We start from the raw sequence: 20,038 nt of genomic DNA on the forward strand, positions 1-20,038 counted from the left end.
GTCAGACAAGAAGATTTTCTTGCCCTACACAGTAGTCCTACCTACATGTACATTATTCCTATATACACATCTTTTTGAATATCGTCAAACCGCAAGCAAGGGCGTATTATGAGAATTTAATTTTCCTGCCAGAAGGGATTGCGGCAGCGCTTTGCCTCTCTTTCAGCTTCTTTTTTGCCTCCCATGAAGGATGTAGAGGTCGTGATTCGTGATCCTGGTGAAGAAGTATCACCTCTGTTTGTTCCCAGCCAGAATCCTGTTGCCTGGGTCGAGTAGGAACCTCGCTTTGATGAGGCTTCCGGCTGGTTCCAGCTTTATTTGAAGGACGATTTGAAGATGAATCACCATTGGGCCAACGCTTCCTACCGCGTTCATTTTCATTCAAAGCAGCCTCCTTCTTCTTATGGTTCGCGTTTTTGCCATATTTCTTTTCCCATATGCTAAATTTGAAGAGTAAGATGGTCGAATTTGCAACAATCGCAAATGATACACTTACGCTCGCCGCGCCCTTTGTCCACGTCGGTTCTTCTTCTGGCCAAAATCGGCAGCATCTTCTTCTTTATCGCTCCAGTCTGAGTCGGAACCACGAACGAATCCAGCTGATAGGGTAGGTAGGAATGTCGATTCGCCAGTAAGTACCTTGAAGTTAGTTTTGGCCATGGGGCCAGATTTGTTAGAAGCTGCTTTCAATTCTTCCTGGCTGTCCGACGGAAGGTCTTCATCCATATACTCGTCGAGTTCCCCGACGACAGATCCAGACTCCCAGTCATCCTCGGGTTCTTTCTCATCGTCTCCTACAGTCCCAGACTGCCATCCGTCTGTGTCTCCTTCATCTTCCTCTTCAATGTCATCTGCCGCTTCATCTGCTTTTCCTAATTCCATTTCGACATCTGAATCCTCCGAATTTCCTGCTATTTTTTTCATCTTCGTCGGCCGCTCAGACGCACTTTCATCCAAATTGGCGCTGATATCACCCTCTTGTGAGTCTGTCGGTATAATAATGACCGAGCGTAAGTCTTCGACAGCGGCAGCAACTTCTGTAGACAGTACTTTCGAACTGAGCAAGCGACTTTGAATTTTTGCTGCAACAGTACCGCTCTCAGCGGGTTTGAGAAGATTGGTAGTCAACTCTTTAGAAAGAGCAGTCTGCATAGACTCGTTTTGGGATAAAATCCTATCCTTCGTTAATCTCGTTTTAAGCGCAGTGTTTGCAACAGCTTCGTGGTTGAGGAGCTGCGTAAGAATGTAAGGATTTATGGCAAATGAGATGAGGATGGTGAGGGGCTCGTACTTTCAAATGCTTCAGTTGCAATTCGCATTCCACTATGCTAGGGTCATTCTCATTCTTTAACCTTATGCCAATGATCAACGTACATCGACCAGATGAGCGCAACAGTACTTACCGCAGGCCTTTCAGCTTCTTCACCAACTTCTGAGTCTCAAAAGTTTTCGCCTTTTTTGCTGCCTTCCTGACCTCTTTCAGATCGTGATGCTATTGCGAGCGCCAATGGTTATGTGTTTATGGAACGACTACAAGAGCTGCACACCAGTTTTCCAGCGACTTTCAACCCTGTGTCTCTCTGAGTAAGAAAATGAGGGGATCAGAATATATACGAAGGAGAGTTTACTGCCTACTTCTTTGGAAGGTTCGAAGCGCTTCCGTTTCATGCCTCCTTTCTGAGAGCTTTCCTTCATTGTATACTCCCCTTGATCTGTTACTGAAGCAGAATTGATTGTAACCAAAGGTCGCAGTTAGTCGCAGATGGGAGGCCTGAGAATTCGTTCCTTTGTACTTCCCACTCTTTTGCGTCTTGACGCGTTCTTCTAAAATGGCGGATGCAGATACTGAACGCAAAATCTTCTCTTCTTTCGAGAGATATGAAGAATTTTCAGAAACTCAGACTGCACTTCTTCAAATGGATCTCACTAAAGAGCCTTCAAAGGACGAACAAGTCGAAGATCACACACTTTACCAGAAGCTCGTAAATACCGTGTGTTGACCTCTTCTCTTCTCCTGGTCTATCACTGACTGAATACGGATAGCTCGATGAATATCAGGAACAGTCGTATCTCCTTGACCCTTACCTTGAGAAACTCGTAACTCCGGTGGTCGAACGTTTAAGATCTCATGCAAAAGAGTTTTTATCGGATCGTTCTCATCGTGGATCAGATTTCAGGATGTGGCGGCTTTCAATGCTCTTGTATAGCTACACAAAATGTAGGGGTTACAAGACAATCAGTCAGTGAATCACTTGCTCAATCTGGTCGTATGTTGAGTGATAGTCTAGTCAGGTTCTTTCCTCATGAGGTTGCGGATTTATGGATCGTGCTAGGATATCTCGACGCGGAAAACAGTTGCGCTCAAAATCCAGAACAATGGGCACTGCGCTACGTGCTACTTCTGTGGCTATCATTAGTGTGCATGCTTCCCTTCCATTTGTCTCAATTCGACGAGAGCGAAAATGGCCACACAGCGAGGGTTATAGAACATACCACCAAAAGATATCTCTCAAATGCAGGTTTGGAGCGCGAGGGAGCTGCTATTGTGTTGTCGCATTATTATATGAGGTGTGTAAATTTTGTACTTCATATATACTTGTGATAATCACTCTATTCGCAGACAAGACACATCCCAGCAATTCGTTGAATTCTTTGAATGGAGCAAAAAAACTATTCCCGGAAATGCTAGTCTCTTTACCGTCCGTGACTTCAGATCTTAGTGTATCTCCTTCATTGACGTTGGTTTTCTGCGAAGACAATCGGGATATTACATGTATTGTGCGAAGTACTCAAGTCTGGTCCTCTCAAGCTCATACGATCCAGAATGCCTGATTTTATGGCCCTGACAAATGCTTTGGATGCGAGAGAAATCTTAATGAACAACACGCTCATTCGAAAATTCAAAACGAAACTCATCTCCAGAGTAGGGCTCAGATTACTCCCAGGAAGGGTCGGTGCACTGCGAGTGAAAGGTATCCATTATCTTTACTGTGGTTCGTACAGCTAGTTTACAGTTTACAGGACGCTTCTTGACCGATGGCGGCCATTCGCAGCAGTTTCATGTAGAACAGGAAGAAGATATAGACGTTCCTGAAGAGGTAGAAGCGGTTCTGGATCAATTATTTGCAGCGCTGCAGGACAAAGTAGCTAATGATCCTTTCTTTTCACGTCCCTTTTACTTATTTTCTATTGTAGGACACGCTTGTGCGCTGGTCTGCTGCCAAGGGTGTTGCCCGTATAGCCGAACGCTTGTCTACAGATCTCGCTGATCAGGTCCTAGAAACGGTCTTGGGGCATTTTGCTATTCATTCGGTCACTGCTGCAAGTTTATACGACGTCCCTGCTATAGCAGAGGCGACATGGCATGGCGCTTGCCTAGCTTGTGCAGAAATGACCCGCAGAGGTATCGTGCCTCCAGAAAGACTCGAAAAGCTTGTTGGATGGTTATCCAAAGTAATTCCCATTCCCGATATAACAATTTATCCCTTATATTTATTTCCAGGCCCTATACTTTGATTTGCGTAAAGGCGCACATTCGGTTGGCTCCAACGTTCGCGATGCAAGTGCTTATGGATTATGGGCCTTAGCCAGGTCGCAGGAAATTTCATCTCTTGCACCACTTGCAAGCGACCTGGCTCGTCATCTGGTTACGGTATCTCTTTATGACCGTGAAGTGCAAATTCGGCGAGCAGCCAGTGCTGGCTTCCAGGAATTTGTCGGAAGAACGGTACGAGGTCCCTTTACCCCATAATCAACATCATTGATATAAAAGTAGAGCCTTTTCCCCCATGGGATAGATGTTCTACGTAAAACTGACTTCTATGCCGTAGGAATTCGACGAAATTCATTCCTTCTGGCGGCTCCTCAGGTAGCAGAGTGCGGTTTCTTTACAATCATCCTGCCAAGCTAGTGGCTGAGAATGTTGCAGGCATATCGAGTATCGACCATATCTACTTGATCATCTGCTGAATGTAACACTAAGGCATTGGGATATATCCATGCGCCGCCTTGGGGCGCAATCCCTGCGTCGTATCTGTCTTACTGATATTTTAATGTTTGGACCGGAAGCTATTCAAAAATGTGTGCGTCTTTTCTTTGACAATGTCGCTGGTATTTGTTCACATGAAGGTAACAGGTGAAGCTTTTGCAAGCCAATGACAATTCTGACATCCACGGCGGCTTAGCCGGCCTTACTGAATTAACGATGGCTTATGAAGAGATTCTCAGTGGTGAAATCTTGGAATCGAAGAAACGTGAAGTAAGTTCCCAGCTTTTTTTTCGTCACCCTGTCTTATCTCCGGAAGATCTGGAAATATCTCTCTCACATACCAGAATCTACTCTGCTGGGCCCTCGCAATGAAATTGTCACTACTGCCGCTTGTGATTTAATGACCCAGACTATTACATCACAGGAGATCAAGCTGGGAGCGAAATCATCTGTGCCGAACTGGAGTAAAATTGTTGAATATGGGCTCAAGCATCGAGATAGGGCAGTACAAGAATCCGCTACAGCCACTATAGGCTCCATGAGTAAACTGACTGACTGTTCGAACATGGTTTTGAGATAAGTCAGGTATATTTTCTCTGTAACATCCTTGTCTGATGTTTTTGGATTTACGTTGATCAAAGAACTTATCCAAGGGACAAACTCTCAGAGAATCCTTGGACGTTTACTTGGAGTAATTGATTATGATACCTATCCGATGTGTCTGCCTCAAAGTCTTCGGGGGTTACTAGAGGGCGTCAACCGTTTGGTGCGTATGAAATCGGTAAACTCAACAGTACTTTTCTTGAGACTGGAATCAGTCGGGTCCATTCAAAAGCAATGTGGAGGCTCGTCAGGCTTGCTTTGAAGCAATGCCCATTCTGTTGCAGAACACGGTCCCTCACTTGTCGTATCGTACGTCCGTACCTTTTCCCAAGATCAGTGTTTATGACTTACTGCATTCTAGATCTTACTGTCGAGGACATGTCGTCCATTTTTGATGCTTTGCTAGATGGGCTTAACGACTACTCCGTCGATGAGAGGGGTGACGTTGGGTCGTGGATTCGGATTGCATGTGTCAATGCACTAGGTACTATTGCTGAAACATTAATGGCCAGGGCGAAGCACATAGTACATTTTGAGAGCTATCTTCCTCCGCTCAAATATCACGATTGTATAGGGGGAATACTGAAACAGGGAGTTGAACGTCTGGACAACGTACGACAAGAATCTGGACGAACCTTTACTAAACTGCTCTCGCTATCTCCCCCGGATGTCGATAATTCGGATCGTTGGATTATACACCGGTCAGATTTTCTTCAAGGGTTGTTTGTCACCGGGTGAGTGTTTTGAGGTTGGTCTATTTATGGCCCGATGATCGATTTTCTTCTAGCGAGGAAACTGGATGGAATGACGCTAATTGGCTCTTTCCCAAAGCCGTAAAAATTTTGGACGTGGAGACTTACCGTAAACCTGTCCTCCTTGGACTTATCACTAGTGTTGGGAGTTTGACCGATAGCACGGTACGACGGTCAAAATCTTTTTTTACCAATCATCTCATGATTTTATTTCCAGCACCGCCCCGTGTCTGCAAACTTGGTGTCATATGTACGGTCACTACCCCTACGAACAACGGAGCCACATAGATATGATCTGCTGAGCATAGCGAATGATCTTCTTGATTATGCAAACGCGAATTCCGCGGCAAATTCTGTTGTAATTCCTGTCTTCCAAGTTTTCAATATATTATTCGACGGAGATGCATTCCGTCTTCTTGAAGAAGCCGACGAGGGAATTCAGTTGTGAGTTAGTCTTCGAATTCTAATCAACATCTTTCACGAGTATTTCAGTTTGCGGCGACTGTTCTCTATGGTATCTAGGTATCCTGGTCGTATCAAGAACATCAAGAGGTTGCACCAATCAATGAAGGTGTAAGTGTGTCTTGCCAATAAAATATAAGTCTATTCATATTTTTTAGTGTGGTACACCTTTTGTCGTTTAGAGAATTGTATAAATCATGCGTGGAAATCCTGCCGAGCTTTTTGTCTCATCAATATCCCAGTGTTCGTAGTGAGACCGCAGAGTTTCTGTACATATCATTGCAGAGTATGGATTTCGTTGGAGACACTGAAGAGGTAGAGAACCTCCTGCTGGAGACTGAATGGTGAGCAGAACTTCTCAGAAGTACGTTATATACCGGAGCATCCTTATTGATTTTTTAGGTCATCTATCAATATCGGTGAAGTCACAGAGGCAGCAAATAGTGTTTCCAGCCATTTACTTACTGCTCTGGCGAATTTGTAGCTCAGTTATCGAAAAAATAATGCTTATTGATGGTAGTTAGTGATTGTGTGAAAGTATTGCTATTTTGGATCTACGCGCGCGCTTCTCTCATCCTTTACATCTATTGCGTCGTTAGACCGTGCACGTCCAGGACGTCTCGAAAATGGTTAATGACCCTCGAATGAGTGACCAAGAGATGGCAGCCATTAGCGCTGCAGCGGTGACAAGGGAATACCGTGTTCAACCGCATCTCGGTTCGTAAATTGAGTATTTGTCTCATAATTTGGTCGCTGACACTGACAATAGATTATCGTACTGTGTCTGCTATCAATGGGTGAGCGCATTTACCTTCACGCATCCAGCAACTTCTTGAATGTGTGTTTGTGTCAAGACCCCTCGTCGTTCTTGACAACGTCAAAGTGAGCAATCGATCCAGAAGAATCGTAACACCTATAGCTTACCGTCCATTTACTCCTTAGTTCCCCTCATATAATGAAATTGTGCAGCTCACTTTACCGGACGGAAGCAAACGAGGTGGTCAAGTACTCGAAGTGCAAGGGAAGAAAGCTATTGTTCAGGTGTTTGAGGGTACTTCTGGAGTTGACGTCAAGGCTACCCACGTTGAATTCACTGGAAGCAGCATGAAGTTACCTGTGGCAGAAGACATGCTGGGTCGAATCTTCAATGGTTCGGGCAACCCGATTGATAATGGTCCTAAGGTGTTTGCAGAAGATTATCTGGATATCAATGGTGAGGCAACGATCTCCGACTTTTCTCGCAATTTGCACCCATTAATTCGCCTATTCAGGATCCCCGATCAATCCCTTCTCACGTATATATCCCGAAGAAATGATTCAGACTGGAATCTCCACTATTGATACCATGAATTCCATCGCCCGGGGCCAAAAAATTCCTATCTTCTCAGCTGCAGGCTTGCCGCACAATGAGGTCCTTTTGATTCCTCTTTCATCGGTAGAGTCTGCACTAATTAAGGTCTGTCCAGATCGCTGCACAAATAGTCCGACAGTCAGGTTTGGTCAAACGGCCCACGAAGGATGTGCATGATGGCCATGAGGATAATTTCTCCGTGGTCTTCGCTGCAATGGGTGTCAATATGGAAACTGCGCGTTTCTTCAAGGAGGATTTCGAATCCAACGGCAGTCTTGACCGAGTGACCCTTTTCTTGAATTTGGCAAATGACCCAACAATTGAGCGTATCATCACCCCTCGTCTGGCCCTCACAACTGCTGAATATTATGCATACCAACTTGAGAAACACGTTTTGGTCATCTTGACGGATATGTCTTCTTATGCTGATGCCTTGCGAGAGGTAACTTTTATTGCATATAGGCGTAGTTTAAGCTGACCACCTAACAAGGTCTCTGCTGCGCGTGAAGAAGTGCCCGGTCGACGTGGTTACCCCGGTTACATGTATACTGATTTGTCTACTATCTACGAACGTGCTGGCCGTGTTGAGGGCAGGAACGGTTCTATCACCCAAATTCCTATCCTTACCATGCCTAATGACGGTGACGTTATTTGTCTTGGTTGTAGTTTCGTGTCTGCTAATTAATCTTCTTAGATATCACACATCCTATCCCCGATTTGACTGGTTACATTACTGAGGGCCAGATCTTCGTCGATCGTCAACTACATAACCGACAAATATACCCTCCCATCAACGTGCTCCCCTCGTTGTCTCGTTTGATGAAGAGTGCTATTGGCGAGAAGCTTACCAGAAAAGATCATGGGGATGTATCAAATCAACTGGTAAGTTCAAATGAAATGACGATTCCTGTTCTTCCCATTTTCGTGTTTGCATAGTATGCCAAGTACGCTATTGGTCGCGATGCTGCCGCAATGAAAGCCGTCGTTGGCGAAGAAGCTTTATCTTCAGAAGATAAGCTAGCACTCGAATTCCTTGACAAGTTCGAGCATCAATTTGTGGGCCAAGGTTCGTACTATTGTATCCCGATTTACGAAGAGTACGTATTCATGGTTTGGTACAGGTGCTTATGAATCACGGACCATCTTCGACTCTCTTGACCTTGCCTGGTCGCTTCTGCGTATCTTCCCGAAGGAGCAGCTCAATCGGATTAACCCCAAGATCATTGCTGAATTCTATGGTCGCAAACCGACGAAAAAGCCTACAGCAGCGGCGGTGGCCGAGGAACATAAAGAAGAAAAACTCATTGATGCGTAGTGTTGTCATCGTTGGTATAGAACATGTCGACGCCAACCTTCTTGTTCAAGGACTTCGTACATTCCGGGTTTGTTTGCACTCAGCATTTCTTGAATCCCCCTGCCTTACCCCCTTAATTCCCGTCACTAGTAGTTTCAACATTTGACTTACTTGGTATTTCTCCTCGTGTCCCCGGAATAATGATTATGACCTTCCGCTGAAAAGGTTGATTTCCTCAGACCCGGTCTTTTTGGAGTTTTGCGGCGGACACAACTAGCAGTTTTGGTGTTGGAAGTTGACTGGCATTGCAGGGAGAGCTAATAGAAGAGCCATCCAACAATGTTGTCTATTTGAGAGTCTTTAATTCGGAGGGGGGATCTGTGCGAAATGTCAGAAGTGAATTTTAATATGCCGTTCCGTTGCCAGCGGACAGAAGTTTAAGCTAGGGTGTATAAGGGTGTATAGTTGACAACGATACGAAAAGAGCCTTGTTATAGGAACCTATCTAGAAGAGAATTGCCTCCAGCGTGTTTCGGGTACAGCTCGGTGGCGATGTCCGAATAAATTTAGTTCCCCCCCTCTCGACGTGACTGACCTGCATAGAGAAAACTTGGAAAGTCACTGTTCAAATGTAGCTTGATGTTGTTTGGACCTAAGAATGATAATTCATCCCATATCGCTGAATTGTCCGAGGGTTGTATGAATATTGATGAACCGGTTCGATACTTGTGCTCTTTGATGAAAGTGATGAACATTGAGTAGGCGTCAGATACTTGCAACAGAGACAGCAAGAGACAGACACCGGATCAGCTTGCCTCTTGGCGCACCAAGGCACCTATATCGAAGGCACCGGATCCGAAAGCAAAAGAGATTGGAGCTGCCGAGCTCTGTAGGATATCACGATAAGTGGCCTTTGAGGAAATTTGTTCTCCTCATGGACATGAGGCTGTAAAGTTCATGAATCCATGAATCCTCAATAGCTCATCGGTATTACTTGAGAAATGAGGGCTCTGATGTTATTGGAATGCAAGTCCTGGGAGGGTGGAAGAACCAAGAATTCGAGTTGCACTTACTACATATATAGCAAGATCTGAACAATGGAAAGATCACATTGGCTCAATTAGAGAAACACATACATTACTTACACGTTGATCTATCAAGACATGCATGCTGGAATTGTTTCTGTAAATTCCAATCAGGAGCACAAAATCAAACTAGTTTCCAAACTTGTTGTTTGAATAACAAAAAAACAAGTTCAAGCTCGAATGAGCCTCTGACACAGCGGAAACATTGAGCTGTGGCGTTCCAATTACAACGAGACAGATACGCTGTCGACAGTGTTATCGGGTTGAGATTGCTGAAATGAGCGAGTCTTCGACGTTGGGTCCCTGCAGGTAATTTCTCCGAAGATTTTACTGCGGGAGTCTGTAAGTGACAGCAAGAGCAGGCAAGAGCTCGGGTTGAAGATTGCGCCATTGGACCTGATCTTCAGGTTTGCTAAAGCAAATAGCCAGAGACAGCCAGGAGGTTCACGATCAGATCAAAAGCCTGAGTACTTTCAGGGTATCTAGCGGCAGATGGCCAAAAAGAACTGCAGGAACCGACAACTTTCTGGAAGAGGACAAAATCGGTTCACTCAATGATTGCGCTGAGGCCTGCTTGAGGCATGAGCCGAGATAAACCCTGATAAACCGGAGATACGCACCCATCAAAGAAGGAAGGAAAAAGAAATACGCGTGGGGAAATTGCTCGCGTGGTTCTTCCCAAATCAACAATCAATAATCCCGCTATTTCCTGGCACAAAACATGTGTCCGATGCCCCTTACAGTACTTATAAAACTATGGAATCTATACCTGCGTTCGGTCCCTTGCTCCCTTCCCCCTTCCCATGGATCCTCCCCATGGCCTCCCGAGGAAGCGAAAACAAGTACCTGACGACGTACAAGATATCGAACCCGCCGTTGTCGACGATTGCCAGCAGGTTCTTAATATTCCACGCTATTCCTTCAAAAGACCACGCTTGCATCGTCCTGACCGGTTTACTCGTCACATGAAAAAAGGTCATTCACCGTCCAGACCTCCTGTAGATCGTCTCGGTAACGATATTGAAGACCATGGTATTGTCAGTAAAGCAGCTCCAGGTCCTCTTTCAGGCTCCCTTCTTCATCTACGAAAAAGGCCTTCGCCTATAATTACCATTGAAGTTTCTGCTGCTTTGGATTTACCAGTACCCGTCGATGTTGCGATGGCCCGTGTACCTTCTACGTATCCATATGTGAGTAGGAATACATTGAAAGAACTGGACTTAGATGTTATTCTTAGAAGTCCCCAACTGCGTGAGTGATAACTTCTCTTGTTACGTTCACTCTTTACAACAATCACTTTCAGGGCACGACCTTATGTTTGACAATGGCCTACAGTTCAGACCAACATATAGTCGTCGTAAACGGCAGCTATCTGAAGCCTACTGGACTGCAGTTATCCGCGAAGTCGAATCCGGTTGCACCTGCTTTTCCGTCGACAAAAGCGGAGCTCCCATGATGACTCCTGCTTGCGTTTGCAACCAGATTCCAATACCTCCCCTCCATCCCATTATTGGTTATTGCCCGGCTCTTCAGGTAATGACCGTTCGGTCGCCATCTCGTATAAGACCTCTTCTCTCTGAGTTTCTTGAGGTTTTGCTGCTCGTTATTCAGCCTTTGCAGAGCGTATCTGGCATGTACGTAAATCCTGACTCGTTCAAGGCTCAAATGGAAGAACATTCCACTCAGGCAAACTATATCCGTTCGATCATCGACCCAGCATTGATTGAACAAGAACTCAGACACAATCTCTTTGACCTGTCCAGCCTTCTTCGCGCCATCGGTGTCCTTCTCAAGGGACACTGCGCGCCCATGAGGGATAGTGCCGTTGAGGATATGGTCCGTGCTGCAGAGACATGTAAACCAGGTGGTCCTGGTACCAAAGCCGAAGGTGTGAATGCCCTTCGGACGTGTTTAGAAATCCTCGAACTCATGAAACTGGTAAATGAATCCCTTCAAAAGCACTTCGTCTTACACAAGCTCATGCTCATGCTTTCATTCGTTGCCATTTTCATAAGGATATCGCCAACCACCAACTCCAAAGCTTACGCCTTAGCATCTCCCGAACCTCGGCCGTATACGAGCTTCAAAATTTCCAAGCAAAATTTGTGACTTGTCACATAACCCGACAGTGGCTCAAATCCAGCGCGGCCACCTTATTGTCTCGTTCCTCACATATTTGTCATCCCCTCTACCTTCCAGATAAAATCGATTTTCGCAACAGTGGACATAACCGGCAAATATACCTTTGCGCCCTCAAAGGAGTAATTGATCTAGTCTTTCATGCCCCAGGAGCAACTAGCGGGGCAAAGTTCCAGAATCCGTCAACTCTGATCACTGATTATCCGGAAACTCTTCACCTCGATAGAATGCGCCTGCGCTCACTTTCCAAAGATCTTGACGACATAGTCATTTCATACATGCTCCTCTTACTCTTCCGACAATTGGTATACTCTTCTGCATGGGATGATATGACTTCTCGGTCTAAACCAGACGACGCGACACTACTCAAAATAAAAAATGAAATAGCAATAATCAACTCAGCAAGGCCGGGTCATGCAATGTTGTATGGTTTTCGGCAGGCTGATGCGGAGGGAACGAGATCGGCTGACTTCAAGGAAAATGTTGTACTACACATTGCCAAGCGCGCACAGCAGTTTCGTGAGACCACGCTCGACAACTCACCCTCTGCATCCTCCTCCACCCTAAATTCGCCTGCTACCACGCCTCCCACATCCCCAATATCTGAAGACGAGTCACCTGTTTCACCGTCCTCACCTTTTCCTCATGCACCTTACTCGCTTTCCTCGTATAACCTTGCTTCACCTCCTGACACTCGCGTACTCAACGTCGCTCGGCGCTGGGTCGTGGAAAATATTAATATCGCTTCACCCTTGTGCTCGGTAATCTATGACCGCCTCCACGAGGTTGTATTTACCGGCGTCGTGGCACAAGCCTACCCTGGTCGTCAGTGTACTACCGGCCAGCTTTTTTCTTCCGCCATTGAATCCTCCGCTCCTTTACGCCAAGGTAGCCAACCTTATACCCTGCCTCTCTTTAGTGGCATGGAACCTCTTGTTGACGAGATTCGTAATCTGACAGACAAAATTTCCCGAGTGGTCATAATGCACCTCAACGTGTACCTTCCCATCTACGAACTTAACGGCTTCTTGGAGGATCCAGTCTTGACCTGAACAGTTATTCGATTCAGTTCGGTTCTAATTGGCACTATTTATCCTCTTGGTAATTTTCTTTTTGTATTCAGGAATCATTTTGGCCCCGTTCGATGCATATCATCTGTAGCCACAGTATACCCTCCACTTCTACAACTAACAACTAATCCTTCCCACACGCCTAATCAGCTCAGTTGTTCTCTGTCCTCGCGACCTCCTCATACAATGCGAATGTAAACTAGTCCTACATACATACACCAAAAAAGACACACATATAATATAATCCCCATCTAGACATTTTTTGTCCAGTCCGAGGAGTATATGCCATTCAAAGCCCATCATGGGAGTCGCCTGAACTCAGGAAACAGGGAGAAACCTGGAGAAACCTAGTGTATACTCAGTGTCGGAGATAGGAAGCAAATGTTCCACAATAAATTAGAAAAGGTATAGAAAGGCTTCAATACATGTTATAGCACTGATAACAACATATCTTGGTGAATTCATAATGGCTTTATTTAATTATTGTCCGAGCTGTGATAATTTCCACTTTCAATGTGCCTGGGCCCCCATACTCTCTTAATAGAAATACATGAGATGCGGGCCTCGAGGTCACTCGTAACAGTAGATAGGTTAGTACCGCCAGTTGAAGATCGAACACAGACTTAGTTGCATGGTCAGTGCCATTGAAGACTGCGAGCGTGAAAGAAGCGAACTTTTCTTTTCGTCCAATGAAAGAGCAGACAAGACTGTGCAGGTTAGAACCTTCAAATCTGTACCACCTATAAGTAAGTTCTTCGTTCTACTCACCCTTTGCTTGCCGTGAACACTTGATCAGAAGCTATATGGCAGAGCAATCACCTTACTCATGTTATTGTTATTTTGATAACTGGAACAAGTTGATATCATAAGGGAAGTAACAAACTAAACAGGAAGCGTCTTCTGGAACCACTCAATAGTCTGTTCAAACGCGCCTTCGTATCCAGCCTTGACCTCTGGGTATGCTAAGTTCGGTCTCGCGGCAAACCCATGGACAGTTCCTGACACATACCTCTTATCAATAAGATGATACTACGAAGGGATGTCGAGTCAAGCTCACCTTTGTAGTCCTTAAACTCATATTCAACGAAATTATCTTTACCTTGGCGTGAAGCCAGAAGTTCTTCTGCCTTGCGCCGAATTTCCGGCTTGAAGCCCATGTCCTCTGGAACGATTTAAATACGACCGGTGATCGATACAAAGAAGTACACACCTTCTGCACAAGCCCACGCACTTGGAACCTGTAAAAAGACATAAACATGAGCATCAAAGGTGAACAGGACGATAGGCACACGGACCTTCATGGCCTGTACTGCTTCTTCAGTAACGCTTCCTGGATGGCAAATTACGACGCTGTTCAGTAAGTCTGTACCCGCCATAGTGACTGCGAGGGTGCCTCCAAAGCAGTATCTGACAACAGTTCATTGTACATTCTTATGCATAACAGAAACAGGGAATGTACCCAACGGCTCCCAACTTTCCGTATTCCTTCTTGTTCTGGAGTTCCTTGACGAACTGATGTACCAGATTCAATATTGATTGACCAATACTATGTATGTGTCATACTGTTCACTCACATTTTCCACCCTCGGGTAGGCCACGGTGGGACGGTTGAACAACATTGCTGGGACGGAAGGCAGCATGTTTATGATGAGAGAAAACCATTTTATTTTCTCTCCTACTCGCTCGGGAACTTTGAGCTTGTCGACCGTGATAGGAGGTTTGCCTGGTATATTGGTGAGGCCAAAATAACAAATTCATGGTACGGAACGGACCGTTGAACAGATCCGGCACCCAGACATCACATTGTAGTCGTTTGGAAATGTTATCCGCGATGATTTTGCAATTGATGAGAGGCAGACCAAAGATGTCTGTGAGAAGGATGATGGCACGAGAAGTGTTTCCTTCAGGTCCTGCAGCGAGATACGCGCCGTTCACCATCGTACCCGTAGGTTCGCCAGGAAGAACAGCTCCTTTCTTGCAATTATCGCAACTTGCCATTGCCAATTGTGGGGAGGAAAAGATTGGCATCGACCGGTTTATCTACCAAATTGATGATTGAATTGATTCGGAAACCAACCGAAATTTGACTAACTTGGCTGAGAAGATATATTTTGAGAAAGGACAGATCTTCGAATAGCATGATATAAGCAACAGTGATTGTTCATAGTGAAAGAGATTTTTATGAAACCAGTTTTCGATTTTTTTTCGAACTGGAATAGTATTCACGATAATCACCTTGCTTGGCTAGGTTTCTCGGACTGATTTGATTGAGTAGGATTAAGTCTTACTCCATATCGCAATGCATGGCTTTCTTCTCGGCCCGGTTTGCCTTATGTGTCCGCTTGCTCTCCTGCTTAATGCTCGCGCTGAACGTTGCAACGATCTCCTTGTTGCCTCTTACATTGTCTGTAGGCTCCGGTATCCTGTAGGCGTCGCCCCTGTTTGGCTTTGTTAATTTCGATGGGAAACAAGGAAAATCGGACCCCAACAACAGCCAAATATAGGCAAATTACGCAGAAACTAACAGGCATTCGGTCCATCTCGGTCCGGGTTCGACCTCAGAGCCTGGTCGACGTCCAAGCATGTCCAAGCAGGTTCAAGCATGTTTTCAAATTTGAAGTACTTATGTACAGTATTTCGACGGAGCCGTGTAACAATCTATCTGCCCTACGTTTTCGCCTACCGCTTCAAAACGGAAAAGATCAGTCAGAAATCTGTTGTGATATTTGTTCCCAGGTTTTAGTTTTTTTTCTCAGTGGTTTATCGCAGGAGTGGGACAACTCCGACTCTTCACTTCCCAGAGCTTCCCAGATGCGGTGGATGGGACGTCAAAGAGCTCCTCTGTCAGGATCTACAACACCAAAAGTTACAACGGCCGCTGAAATTCTTTTCATTACAAACGTTCATCTGGCGTATCCGGACCCACCCTTCAATGCAGGCAAGTTATGGTCAGTCGAATGTCGCGAAGGCAATGTGGTTAGAGTCGCTCCATATATTGAGGGAGAATACCTCCCGATTTCTTTTGCCCGATATGAAATCGATGCAAGAGGCGGGATCTTGCTTCCTTCGTGTGTGCCATCCACTTGGTCTTTGATGGGAAACAACCTACCTGACAAAACTCAGTTTGTGTCACTCTCACATCCATCTTGACAAGTGCTTTATCTTGGATCGATGTGATTTGATATCTGGGTGCGAGGTCAAGCTATGTGGCCCAACTTTGAACTTACGAGTTCTATAGGGATTTCAAAGAAGCAATGAGCGTGACAGGAACTGCGAAAGCGAGGTTTCCTTTGGAAAAAGAGGACTTGTTGAGTCGTGGTCGGAAGCTCATTCATGAAAGTGTGGATTGCGGGGTTACTTCGATGCGCGCTCACGTCGAAATAGATGACCTAGTTGGCTTCTCTGGCTTGGATGTAGCACTTCATTTGAAAGAGGAAGCTCGATTAGCTTGCCACATCCAAATCGCTGGTGCGTTCCGTTCATTGGGCTTATGGCCATGGCTCAGTCGTATATCGTTCCCAGTTTTTGCGCAAGAAGCTTTGTTCTCAAGTGCAGAAGATGCAGAACCAGGATCCAATTTCCAATTACTAGCGGAAGCGGTTCAGCGAGAGGGTGTAGAGGCAGTCGGCTCCGCACCATATGTCGAGCCTACAATCGAACAAGCCAAGAAGAATATCGAGTTAATCTTCGAGCTCGCGTCTCATACCTCTCTGACTCTTATAGATTTTCATCTTGATTATAACCTCGATCCTGATTCTGAACCATTGATATACGAGGTCATCAAACAGGCTAGAAAGTACTGTCCTGCCTGGAAATCTCATGGCCCAGAATTGTTCGGACGACACATTACTATCGGGCATGCGACTCGCTTGCAGTTATTCACGTCAAAAGAATGGCGGCACCTCCAGGACGCCATCGGGGACCTTCCCATAACCTTTGTAGGACTGCCTAATTCTGATATGTACATGCAAGGGAGGTTGCAAGCTGGCCAGCCGCTTGGAGCTCCTCGTAGTACGTTGCGGGTGCCACACCTTTTCGACAAATACGATATACAAATCGCAATGAGTGTTAACAATGTCGAAAACGCATTCACTCCTCAAGGATCTGCAGATCCTCTGGCTTTGTGTACCTTTGGTGCCGCGATTTTCCAGGCTGCAACAAAAACAGACATACAGACTTTAGCGGTAACATCATGTCCCTGTTATTTCGACATGTCAATGCTCACTCAATGCTTTCGGTCTCATGCCCGTTAATTTCGCTCAGAAATCCGTCACAATAACGTCCAAAGTCGCAATAGGGCAAACAAATGTTCCGCTTGAATTATACCCCCAGCGAGGAGATATCGCAGATTTCGTTATTCTTCATGGAATACAAACATTGCGACAGGCAGTTTTAAATCCACCTTACGATCGTACCACCATTCGAAATGCTATCGTCGTAGCCCATCGTCGGACGAGGAGATGGACAGCAATTAAGGAATCTCCTGTCTCTAAGATAGTCAACCCGATCTCCTGGTGGTGGTACTTACTTTTCCCTGTTTCTTGGCCCTTCCTCCTTCTGGATAATTGGGTTTCCGGACCACGTAAGTTTCTTATATCATAGACATGTTGATTTCGTTTGTCCGTCCATGTTCATGTGAGTAAATTAATTACATGTAGATGTTTCTATGTACCCCCTACCTGAACACGACTCCCACAGCTGCGCTCATACTTATTCAAGTGGACCTGAAATGCGTCTCAGGATGGATAGGCAGAAAATAACGAGAAGGTACATGTACCTCTAGATTCTTATTGAAAACTTTACATGTAATTAAAGAACGACTGAGTACTGTATAAGTACTGTGTTACACACATATCTGCGATAAAAGACTAGCCAAATACAAATTTAAATGAAAAGCGACGAGAACGAGCGTTTAGATGGTCGGAGATACAAAGTATTGTAAAAGAGCGACGAGCAAACTGCGATGAAAACAATATCCATGAACACGTAAACGGACAACGGTGAAAACAACAGATAGCGAAGGTGCGGATGAGGAAAGGCAACCGACAGCTAGCCTTCTTCAGTGGGTCTTCGGCACAGGAACTGCTAGAAGAATCCCAATTGTGAACCAGCTAACGAAACATGCGATGATCATCGACCGCATAACAATTTCCCACTGACCCCGAATTACAACCGGACTAAGCACACGAGTAAGAGGCGAAGCGAACGCAGGGACTGCTTTCACCATCTTGAACTGTCTTTTGAGATTACTCGTTTTTTGATCACGTTGCAAAGAAGGATGAGGACGAGGAAAGTTGGATCGCTCATATTCGGCCTTTTCAAGGTCATCGGGGACCTTCTCGTTCAGATCAGTGGTCGAATTTGAACTGGTCATGACAAGCCATTTGTTAATGTTGCATCGGGACTGGATACGACGAATGAAACCCTTTGGGGTGAGTTCCTTATCAGGGGTTTCCTGTTCTGGCTGGATAACCATGATGCTCGGAGTGAGTTGAAGGGATGAAGTACTCTTAGGTGAATCAGAGTGGATCGGATAAGGAGGACGTCGCGGTTGCGGCGGCGGCGGCGGCGATCGTGGCTGGACTCGAGCTGCCGGAGGAGGAGGAAGGGCATCGAAGTCAAAAGAAGAAACGCGTTGCCGTTCTTGAACTAATGGCCTTTTCGGATTATTAAGATCATAGTCATCGTCCTCGAAATGATCAAATGGATGAATGAAGGCTGCCGTGGCACCAAAAGGTGGCCTATTTTCTTCATCATCATCGTCGTCGTCAAAAGCTGATTTCTGTTTTGCAGGGAGAGCAATTATACCGCCTGGGGATGTTGCTGGTCCTTCGATAGGTTCTGGGTCGTAATATGCAGGAGATATATGGATCATTCCATCCGAACCCGAATAAGAGAGATCCGAGGATGAGGCAGACGGAGAATATACAGAAGGCACAGAATGATGAGACGAAGGAAAGCTGAAGCGTGTATGGGCAGGTGGAGGAGGTAAGATACCAAAGTCTTCTGTATAATTATCAATGGATGTGATTTGCGTGGGGGACACAGGCAGACTAGTGATTGGAGAAGATATGACCGGTCGTGGGCGATACGGCTGAGGCTTGGAAATAGGCGGTCGGCTCAGCTCAAATCTACGAAGCTGTCTGAGATCGCCAAAGATGTAAACTCCCAGGCAGACTCCATGCAAGCTGGCGAATAGCACTGACAATCCTAACCAGAGACCGGGCAACGCTGAGAGGCGTGACCATCTCGATTGCCCCATCGTAAAGTTGTAGATGATAGGCAGTAGTGCGCCAACGAGGCAAAACACAGTACCTCCGATCAAGCCACAAATAACACGGTTGTTACCGACGTTATTAAATTGAGCGGAAACGAAGCGCTGCAAGCTTTCCTTGAGCATCCTCTGAGTCTCGATTGCCACTTGATCAAAAACGGCAGGATCTGGATGAGGAGAGGAGTTGGTCATATGGAATGGCGCAAGCATATCGGATGGAAGATTGAGTTCGTAGTGTGAATTTGGAGTAAAGAAGGTTTGTTTCGCACGAGCGTAAAACATGGCCAGCCGCGAAGAGTAGGTCGGCCATTCTAAGCCATATTGACGTGCCTCGTCGCGTAAGTGCTTCGAGCGTCGATATCGGACTGTGTATTCACGTAACCAGAGAATGAAGTAGCTAATGTGAATGTGATAGCCTAAGTAGGAATTAGGAGGACGCATAGGATATTCCTAGACTCACAGATTCTCTGGGGAAAGCTCGACATAGAGCAACCATTCCTGAACGAACTGTCAGATGCGATCCAACTCTATCATCAGAGTTCAAACGAACCTCGAAATCTTTTAAACCTAATACACGTGATTGTTGGTGAAAATCGAAGCACAAAAAAAGCAGTACTCACCCAGTGGAGGAAGATGTTTTCTTTCCAAGATATCCTCAAGTCGAACATCGAACACTGGAGTCACTGTGGAAATCGGTCAAAACCAAATCAGAAAGACAATCTGACTTCAACGTACCACTACACGACCTTACTTTTCCAACAGAGGGGGGAGGATTACATATTCGGAACTATGAATGTCAGGACGAATTCATCGATAGGTTGAAGTAAATCAATCTCACCGGTAGCAGAAGCAAGGACTTGAGGGACGGCTTGAAAGTCCGGGGCTGCGATTGCTGAGGCAGAACTCTACGTGGGGAGGACATAGTGGTAAGTATGAACACCAAGGACCGGCCAAGGACGATGAACAATCCATAGGGTTAATATGTAAAACGGCGAATAGAAGCACATTGATACCATTTGT

The 20,038-nt window shown here is 45.6% G+C and overlaps 7 protein-coding genes across 7 annotated transcripts; 4 read left to right on the forward strand and 3 right to left on the reverse strand.

Moving 5' to 3' along the window:
• Positions 1-106: 106 nt before the first annotated feature.
• On the reverse strand, positions 107-1,695 carry C8R40DRAFT_1172768 (Bud-site selection protein; the record flags this gene model as incomplete). The annotated part of the gene is made up of 6 exons (XM_046231911.1): positions 107-440; positions 497-1,233; positions 1,292-1,352; positions 1,404-1,492; positions 1,548-1,580; positions 1,636-1,695. The coding sequence occupies 6 exons, from the start codon at positions 1,693-1,695 to the stop codon at positions 107-109; spliced, it is 1,314 nt and encodes a 437-aa protein (XP_046084218.1).
• Positions 1,696-1,829: 134 nt separating this feature from the next.
• C8R40DRAFT_1050427 (TBCD protein) lies at positions 1,830-6,153 on the forward strand (the record flags this gene model as incomplete). Its single annotated transcript, XM_046224627.1, has 19 exons — positions 1,830-1,991; positions 2,044-2,239; positions 2,289-2,568; positions 2,621-2,699; positions 2,756-2,972; positions 3,022-3,143; positions 3,196-3,453; positions 3,503-3,727; positions 3,776-3,876; positions 3,929-4,082; positions 4,136-4,258; positions 4,305-4,545; positions 4,570-4,754; positions 4,807-4,900; positions 4,953-5,325; positions 5,379-5,508; positions 5,561-5,787; positions 5,836-5,916; positions 5,964-6,153. 19 exons carry the CDS (start codon positions 1,830-1,832, stop codon positions 6,151-6,153), a joined length of 3,438 nt encoding a protein of 1,145 aa, XP_046084219.1.
• A 178-nt stretch (positions 6,154-6,331) lies between these two features.
• Positions 6,332-8,878, forward strand: C8R40DRAFT_393545 (V-type ATPase). Its single transcript, XM_046234910.1, has 10 exons — positions 6,332-6,522; positions 6,575-6,602; positions 6,660-6,687; positions 6,748-7,018; positions 7,077-7,216; positions 7,272-7,598; positions 7,647-7,797; positions 7,851-8,038; positions 8,093-8,222; positions 8,278-8,878. The coding sequence occupies exons 1-10, from the start codon at positions 6,432-6,434 to the stop codon at positions 8,469-8,471; spliced, it is 1,548 nt and encodes a 515-aa protein (XP_046084220.1). The 5' UTR covers positions 6,332-6,431; the 3' UTR covers positions 8,472-8,878.
• Positions 8,879-10,198: 1,320 nt separating this feature from the next.
• Positions 10,199-13,147, forward strand: C8R40DRAFT_1114013 (T-complex protein 11-domain-containing protein). The gene is made up of 3 exons (XM_046228500.1): positions 10,199-10,786; positions 10,839-11,473; positions 11,551-13,147. The coding sequence occupies exons 1-3, from the start codon at positions 10,339-10,341 to the stop codon at positions 12,724-12,726; spliced, it is 2,259 nt and encodes a 752-aa protein (XP_046084221.1). The 5' UTR covers positions 10,199-10,338; the 3' UTR covers positions 12,727-13,147.
• A 479-nt stretch (positions 13,148-13,626) lies between these two features.
• Positions 13,627-14,742, reverse strand: C8R40DRAFT_1050491 (dienelactone hydrolase endo-1-3,1,4-beta-D-glucanase; the record flags this gene model as incomplete). Its single annotated transcript, XM_046224634.1, has 7 exons — positions 13,627-13,742; positions 13,802-13,906; positions 13,955-13,982; positions 14,040-14,151; positions 14,204-14,256; positions 14,319-14,467; positions 14,517-14,742. 7 exons carry the CDS (start codon positions 14,740-14,742, stop codon positions 13,627-13,629), a joined length of 789 nt encoding a protein of 262 aa, XP_046084222.1.
• Positions 14,743-15,301: 559 nt separating this feature from the next.
• On the forward strand, positions 15,302-17,606 carry C8R40DRAFT_394258 (uncharacterized protein). The gene is made up of 6 exons (XM_046234914.1): positions 15,302-15,812; positions 15,868-15,933; positions 15,983-16,212; positions 16,267-16,928; positions 17,008-17,379; positions 17,443-17,606. The coding sequence occupies exons 1-5, from the start codon at positions 15,370-15,372 to the stop codon at positions 17,344-17,346; spliced, it is 1,740 nt and encodes a 579-aa protein (XP_046084223.1). The 5' UTR covers positions 15,302-15,369; the 3' UTR covers positions 17,347-17,379; positions 17,443-17,606.
• A 197-nt stretch (positions 17,607-17,803) lies between these two features.
• On the reverse strand, positions 17,804-19,940 carry C8R40DRAFT_1172773 (uncharacterized protein; the record flags this gene model as incomplete). The annotated part of the gene is made up of 6 exons (XM_046231912.1): positions 17,804-19,415; positions 19,479-19,516; positions 19,569-19,585; positions 19,639-19,701; positions 19,754-19,805; positions 19,857-19,940. The coding sequence occupies 6 exons, from the start codon at positions 19,938-19,940 to the stop codon at positions 17,804-17,806; spliced, it is 1,866 nt and encodes a 621-aa protein (XP_046084224.1).
• Between the last annotated feature and the right edge of the window lie 98 nt (positions 19,941-20,038).

Source organism: Lentinula edodes (genome assembly GCF_021015755.1).
Source record: "Lentinula edodes strain Le(Bin) 0899 ss11 chromosome Unknown C8R40scaffold_27, whole genome shotgun sequence".
NCBI lineage: Eukaryota > Fungi > Basidiomycota > Agaricomycetes > Agaricales > Omphalotaceae > Lentinula > Lentinula edodes.

Bases quoted from the DNA above. Each gene is read 5' to 3' on its own strand.
- C8R40DRAFT_393545 (XM_046234910.1), top strand. From the start codon at position 6,432: ATGGTTAATGACCCTCGAATGAGTGACCAAGAGATGGCAGCCATTAGC. The intron at 6,523-6,574 runs GTTCGTAAATTG...CACTGACAATAG, and splicing joins CCGTGTTCAACCGCATCTCG to ATTATCGTACTGTGTCTGCT. The intron at 7,217-7,271 runs GTCCTTTTGATT...AGGTCTGTCCAG, and splicing joins CAGGCTTGCCGCACAATGAG to ATCGCTGCACAAATAGTCCG.
- C8R40DRAFT_1114013 (XM_046228500.1), top strand. From the start codon at position 10,339: ATGGATCCTCCCCATGGCCTCCCGAGGAAGCGAAAACAAGTACCTGAC. The intron at 10,787-10,838 runs GTGAGTGATAAC...AATCACTTTCAG, and splicing joins TCTTAGAAGTCCCCAACTGC to GGCACGACCTTATGTTTGAC. The intron at 11,474-11,550 runs GTAAATGAATCC...CATTTTCATAAG, and splicing joins TCCTCGAACTCATGAAACTG to GATATCGCCAACCACCAACT.
- C8R40DRAFT_394258 (XM_046234914.1), top strand. From the start codon at position 15,370: ATGTACAGTATTTCGACGGAGCCGTGTAACAATCTATCTGCCCTACGT. The intron at 16,213-16,266 runs GTGCGTTCCGTT...TATCGTTCCCAG, and splicing joins TTGCCACATCCAAATCGCTG to TTTTTGCGCAAGAAGCTTTG. The intron at 16,929-17,007 runs GTAACATCATGT...AATTTCGCTCAG, and splicing joins CAGACATACAGACTTTAGCG to AAATCCGTCACAATAACGTC.